The 6,911-nt window shown below is 43.8% G+C and overlaps 2 protein-coding genes across 2 annotated transcripts in view; one reads left to right on the top strand and one right to left on the bottom strand.

The window, feature by feature from the left end:
• The window catches only part of AK88_00479 (CAMK protein kinase), a gene marked incomplete at both ends in the record, with an annotated part of 4,442 nt that extends 3,883 nt beyond the window's left edge, over nucleotides 1-559 (top strand). Inside the window, 3 exons of the mRNA XM_012478130.1 lie at nucleotides 83-221; nucleotides 329-392; nucleotides 522-559. Coding sequence (XP_012333553.1) covers nucleotides 83-221; nucleotides 329-392; nucleotides 522-559 — 241 coding nt within the window. The remainder of the gene's footprint in view (nucleotides 1-82; nucleotides 222-328; nucleotides 393-521) is intronic.
• A 913-nt stretch (nucleotides 560-1,472) lies between these two features.
• Nucleotides 1,473-5,537, bottom strand: AK88_00478 (uncharacterized protein; the record flags this gene model as incomplete). The annotated part of the gene is made up of 1 exon (XM_012478129.1): nucleotides 1,473-5,537. One exon carries the CDS (start codon nucleotides 5,535-5,537, stop codon nucleotides 1,473-1,475), a length of 4,065 nt encoding a protein of 1,354 aa, XP_012333552.1.
• Between the last annotated feature and the right edge of the window lie 1,374 nt (nucleotides 5,538-6,911).

Raw genomic sequence — 6,911 nt, 5'->3', positions numbered from 1 at the left:
AAAAAAAAAAAAAAGATTGCCCAGCTGGTTAACGACTAATAACCGAATGGGCAAAGTAGTGACGACAACGCGTTGACGTCAGGACGCACACAAATATTGTTTCACCCCCACACGTGATGTGCATGCCCCCCCCTCTCCCCTTTTTGCAACTTCCCCAGGACGAAATACTCAACAAGAATATAAATTGGAAGAGCAAAGAATTCTCCTCCCTTTCCGTCGAGGTTTGTCATGGAGCGAGGGACGCGGAAAGAAAAATAAATAAAACGTGCATGTAAGCGTTTTGTATCGTTTTGTTATTTTATTTTTTTTTTTTTTTCTCCCTTTGAAGGCTGTGGATTTTTTAAAAAAGCTGTTGGAGAGAAATGAAAAGAAAAGACTCACGGCATATCAAGGTTAGTCAACGGAACGCAGATTGGCGACGCAGAAAAGTTGCGCGTTTAAAATTAAGTAGACAACCACCTGCGTAACTAATTCGTCGCTCTCCGATCTGCTAAAATTGCGCCTCCCCTCTTTTCCTGCAGCGCTGAACCACCCGTGGATCAAGCCCCCAGTGGAGTAACCCACCTTTGACAAGCATCGTTGTGTGTGTTTTTTTTTTTTTTTTTTTTGGGCTTTTTTCCCCCCCCTTGTTTTGTCTCCGCTACTAGCGGTTTTGCACCTACCCCTACGTGTATTTTGTGCGTCTCGTGATTAACAATTTGTAGCAGAAGCGTACGCGCGAGGGGGACGACTCATTTTTGTTCCCCGTCCGGTTTCCCATTTGGTTGCCTATTTGTTTCACCAGTTTGTGGCTTCATTTTGTTTGTTGGCTAGCTTAGCTTTTTTTTTTTTTTTTTTTTTTTTTGGACTCTTTCATAATTGAAGAAGTTTACAAAATGTCTTCCTCCCCCAAAGAGGTTGTGTCCATCGGTATGTGTCTTAATGCAGGTTTAGGGACACACATAAACAAATAGAATAAATATGCCTCTCCCCCCTCAGAAGCTTTTTTCGCACACCAATGTAGAATATCCATTGCATCGTTACAGGCGGGAAAGTACCCCATACCATTTAGCTAGTAAAATTAATCAGAAAAAAAAAAAAAAATTAAGATTTAATTTAAAAAAAAAAAAAAAAAAAAAAAAAAGTTCTTTTATAACAATATGACTTTTACACCTTGGAAGGGGAGGAGAAAAAGTAAGAAAAAAAACAGGAATTTTTTTTTTCCCTTTTCATTTTATGACTTGTGTTCCCCCCGCAGGTGATAAAAATATGCATACAATAAAAAATGCGCCTCCAGGGCCATTACAACATTTTTACATGGAACCGATTTGGTACTTCGAGGTGAGGGACGCGGTAAAATGGGGGACACATGAGAATGGGGTATAAGCAGCCCCCCGTCGTTGTCTCATCTGTTCGTACTTTTTCGCGGCCACTTCCATACCGCTTCCCTCCCCAAAGGGTTGGCTGGCTGGCTGATTGGCTGACTGACTGGCTCACTTGACAAAAATGTTGTTCCTCTTGCTCCTGAACTGCGCCACGCCCACCGTCGTGACGGTCGCCGAAGAGCCTCGGAAGAAGGAGTTCCTGTAGCGGTCTTCCTTTCCCTTGGACTGGTCTACAGGTGCGGCGCCTCCGAAGCCGCTAAACTTCCTGCTGTTCCTCTTGGCAGCCTCGGGCGTTTTCCTTTTCTCTTTAAAATTTTCAATGCTCAATTTAATACCGTTGCAGTAGAGCCCCAGGTCTAAAAGGAGTTTCTGGCTCTGCCTGCAGTCCAGCTCAGCGATGGCGTAAGAATAGCTTTCAGGAGTTTTCCCCTTTTCATAGCTCACAGAATTGAAGGAACTTGGAAATACCTTTTTAGCTGACCTCTGGTATATATCGATTTGCACAGCATGTCCGTCGTTATAATTTTTCAGTCGGTCAATTATACAATCATTAATTTTTTTTTTATCCATATTTTTATGTATGTTATGAATTATAATTTTTTTATCATTTGCGTTTATTTCATGTTCTTCCGTTTCTTCCTCTTGGGTTTCCACATCAGTTTCTCCTTCCTCAGTGTGCTTCTCCTCCTCTACATGCTTTATCCCTTCATCATGCTTCATTCCCTCTTGCACCTTGTGACTTGCAGTGGCGGGAGTTTGATTTTCGCCCGAATTGGTCCCAGTGTTACTTTTCATCACTCGGAAGACCCAGCTGTTTGGATCCACTTTGCTGCTCTTTTCTTTTTCTTTTTTTTTTTTTTTTCCATTTTCGTTAAGTATTTTTTCTTCCTTGAGGATGGTTTCCATCTTGGGGCATTTTTCCTCGCTGTCTACCTTCCACACGTTATTAGTTCCATCACTTTTGTTTTTTTTATTCTTCTTCATGTCCGTCGTTGCAGTTGGTTTGGAGGCAACGTGGTCCTTCTCTTCTTCCCCTTCCTTACCAATGCTGCTCTTCTCCGTGTTCATCCCTGCGGGGGTGGCCGCGGCCTTTTCTTTTGTTCGTTCCTTTTTACCACCATCTGGGGAGGCAACCCCCATTTGCTGCTTCCTGCCCGACCCGTCATTCCTTTCCTGCGCTTCGCTACCTCCATCCCCTGCTGTCTTCCCTGCACCATTTACATTGCTGTTCCTTGTATCGCCCCCCTCATCTTCATTTTTCAATTTGTTTTTTTTTAAGGTGGCGTTTGTTACGTAGCATTCCCCATCTTGCTGTGCCATCCCCTTCTTTACCGATTTGCCTACTACACCTTGTGCTTTTTTAAATAATGCCCCTTCCTCCTTCTTATCTTCTTCGTACACTTGTTCTAAATCATCCTCGAACGCTTCCCCCTCTTCCTCCTCCTCCTCATCATCATCTTCCTCCTCGTCGTCCTCCATATCCAATTCTGCATCTTCCTCATCGTCCTCTTCTATATCCTCTTCATCACCAACATCGAGGTAATCTCCTTCTTCCTCTTCCTCTTCTTCATATTCCCTCTCCTCGCCATGGAATCCATCACCAGGGCTGCTCACTCGTTGTGCGTACTTGGCAAGGTTATTTTTTCCCTCGGTATTTTTATTTATGCTAGGGAAAGTTAGGACTGATTGTTTGGTGGCGGTGTTGTACGTGGCATGTCCAGGAGGGTAGTTTCCTTCCCCCATCTGTCCCTTCAAGTTGGAAGTTTTTACTTTACTCTCTTTGGTGACATTCCCCTGTGTAGATGCTAAAACGGGTTCTACATCTGCTTTCTTCACAGCTCCTTTTTTCAATCCATTTATTGTTTTATTGCATGGGTCCTGTTTTAAACGGCTACTACTCTTTGTTGTGGCAGCACCAGATGTACAAGCGACAACTGCTTCTCCACCTTTGAGGATGCCTGTCTTGCCCCCAAGGGTAGCATTCAGCTTGCTCACTTTATATTTCTTTTTTGTACCATCTTCCTTTCCTTTCATATCAAACACATGACCCTCCCCCCCTGTGATGGCCTTGTCCCTTTCTTTTAATTCAGGAGTGTCTTCCACATGCTGATTCACAATGTCCAGGTAGTAGTAATGAATAAAATCAACGTCGACGTAGTACTGGCACACGGTGTGCTTATGCAAATGTATATTTTGTACAAAGTAATAAAAAAGATTGGTGTTTTTATTTTTTTTTATTCTTCCATGTATGTATAAATAAATTTCTTCGTGTACATTGATCACCTCGATGGAGTTTATATGAACTGTGCATTCACTAATACCTAACTTATTATAATAATCTGCTATCATTTGTTTGCCTTTTATTTTAAGCATATTTCCACTTCGCTCGCTTCCTTCTACGTGGATTTGGCTGAGGTTGAAAAATTTGTCCATGTCGCTCTGTTGGTTTTCGTTACTAGTTGGATGTAGGCCCCCGCCCGGTCCTCCTCCGATGCTGCTTGCCGTGCTGCCTGCCGCGCCGCCATCCACCCTAGTTTGATAATTGAAGCTCAACAGCAGGACCGCATTCTGCGCGTAAAAATTGTGCATCATGGCCTTCTTCGTGTGCAGGACGTAGTAGTACTGATATATGAACATGCACGCGATGTTGTAGGCGCTGCCTGTCATGGGGTCCATACTTTTGTTATTAATTCCGGTTAGGTGGTTGCTTGGAGTGGACACATGGGGTCTGTTCATGGTTTCCACATTGGTGTTTCTGTCATGCGGGTTGCTTGCCCTCGCGGCAGCTGCATTCACATTCACGTTCGCGCTCGCGTTACCCATAGTGGACCCATCCATGGGTGTGTTTACCCCCTTGCGTGCATCACTGTTTGTAAAAGTTACAACCTCCTTTGCATTGGCGTACGCATCTACATGGTTACTGCTTCCCCTGGTGGTACCAACATTGTGTGAGTTTTTACGAAGGGACAAATCTTCTGCTTCCTCTTCTGCTTCCTCTTCCTCCTCGTCCACTTCATCATCCTCTTCATCATCATCGTCGTCCCCCTCCTCCTCCTCCTCCTCCTCATCTTCTTCTTCCTCGTATTCTTCTTCCGCCTGCACATGGTCCTCCTTCTTTACCATTTTCATTTTCATGTTCATGTTATTCACATCCTCATTGTTGTTGTTGTTCCTGTCCCCGTTAATCATTATTAGCATGGGTTCTTTCTTTTGGCTACCCAGAAGGGATGGGTCTTGCGGGGCGTTTTTTCCCCTTTGGGGTTCTCTTCTCAACTGCTCGTTCGCGCCGTAGGGGTCCTGTCCCCCGGCGTCCCTGCTCGCACTGTGCGTTGTCGCTGCGTGGGTCGCGTCGTGCTGGTAACCACCCACATTGGAATCAAAATAATTTACCTTCTTCTGCCCCGACATGGTCATGCAGGACGTTGCATCTGCCACATCGTAGTACCGGTTCACATTTTTGGGGCCACCAATGTTGATGTAATTTTCTCTGGTGCCTTCATAATTGTAATTCTTATACGTCCTGTTACTACTCTGTGTGGTTCCTTCACCATGTGTATTGTTGCTTGTTCCATCGTGCATGCAGCTGAGGTAGGAGTCATAGTTGTTCTGTCTTCCTTCCTTCTTCGCGTGAACATTATATGTATTTTTGTTATTGTAAAATTTTCCTTGGTGAGCGTTTGCCTGATTTCCTGCCCCATTGTTAATACTTCCACTGGTGCTGTTTCCGTGAGAGGCATCCACATGGTATGCGTTCATGGTTGTAGTGGTCCCGGTTGTACTTCCATTCAGCAACTTTGGCTTTTCATAATTATATATATCCTCATTGTAGCTCATCATGGTACTTGTGTTTTTCGCATCTGTTCCACTTACACTATTTGCAGGGACCATGCCCGCTCCACTAAAGTTACTTCTTCTCTTGTAATACATATTAGAGTTATTGTTAAGGCTACTTGGGTTGTTCGTGGTACTTCCCTCGAAGACGCTACACACGTTATCGCTTACTTGTTGGGGACCCTGGTTGGTATTCTGTTGAACACCTCCTTGAGGGTTCACAGAACCGCTCCCTTGCCCAAGACACTGCTTAGCACTAGAGTATTTGTTTTTGAAGAAGAAAAAGGAAAACTTATTTTTGCTCTTATTATGCTGCTTCGCGTCCATGCTTCTAGAATTCATTTTTTTTTTTTTTTTTTAAATTGGAGTCAAAAGGGGGAATGGGACAAAGATTGGCCTGGTGAGAAGGTTTTAACCAGGACTACGTGGCAAGTGTACGGGGGGGAAAAATGTATTTGTATATATATATGTGCGTGTATGAACTGCTGACCCCACAAGGCGAATAACAACGAGTGGGTGTGTTTCCTCCGAAGGGACGAGCAGTCTCCTTACTTCATTTCTCTCCTCCACCTCGGCGCGAAAGGGGCGTCCAACGGGGAGGTCAAAACGAAGGGAGGGGTAAATAGGGGAGTGTTAACTGGGAGTGATAAAAGCCGAGCGAGGCCGTATGACGACTGCCGTGTGGAGATTACTCTCGTATGAACATTCCCTCATACAAATATTTGTACTCCGCGCACGGTGTCACTGTGGGGCTGGCTTTTTTTTTTTTTTTTTTTTTTTTTTCCCTAGCTTGCGCTACATATAATAATTTGGCAGAAACAGCAATTCGCGGAAGGTATACTTCTGCGATTGCGTTCGTGATGATCGTGGTGGGATAGTCGTGGCGATAGTCGCGACGATTGCTTTTACTATTGTTTTGCCTCTGATTTTATATTCCTTTTTTTTTTTTGTTGTTCTTATTTTTGCTCTTATTTATGCTCTTGTTTTTGGCTTATGTTTTTTTTTGGTTTCCTTTTTTTGGGTTTTTTTTTTTTTTTTTTTTTTTTCCACTTCCTCTCTTTTAAACGTTGTCGAGCGTAATAAAAAAAACGAGTGCAGTTTTTGCTTGACGCAAATTGGTGAAGGGGAAGCCTTGGAAGGCGGCTGGGGGTTTCGAAAAAAAATGGGGCACTATAAAAATAATTTCCTTTGGCTGGAACGAGTTTCACTTGGTGGCGATTGATGGCCCACCGTTGGGGTCATGACAAAATGAGGGAACAAGGGAATGGGATAGGGGGGGGGTGGCATGCATATATATATGTGCGCAATATATAAACACTGCGGTATGAACTGATCGCCGCGATTTTTTTTTTTTAAAGAAAATTGCACAGCGGGATATGGGGGCAAGGAGGGGTGAAGGGGAAAAAAAAAGGGGGGGGCTTTTTCCCTTTCGCCGGTAATGGTTTAAAATGTGGCCGTCGTGGATCTTATGGCTTTTTTTTTTTTTTTTTTTTCCTTTCCCCTACAAACCTGTGGTGGCGGCATTTGACTCCATTTGGCTTGTGGTCACACGTGACACCATCTCGCCGCTGCACATTGGCTTTACGCCAAAAAAAAAAAAAAAAAAAGGGAAGGCAAGGGAAAGAATAGCACCATCTCCCTCGACGAAACGTCATACACAGGAAAAAGAAATATATATATGAATATGTGTACGCATCACATGGGCACATGTTTCTT

Source organism: Plasmodium fragile (genome assembly GCF_000956335.1).
Source record: "Plasmodium fragile strain nilgiri unplaced genomic scaffold supercont1.4, whole genome shotgun sequence".
Classification (NCBI taxonomy): Eukaryota; Apicomplexa; class Aconoidasida; order Haemosporida; family Plasmodiidae; genus Plasmodium; species Plasmodium fragile.
Note: the sequence above shows the minus strand (reverse complement) of the source record. Positions and strands in the feature narration are given on the sequence as shown.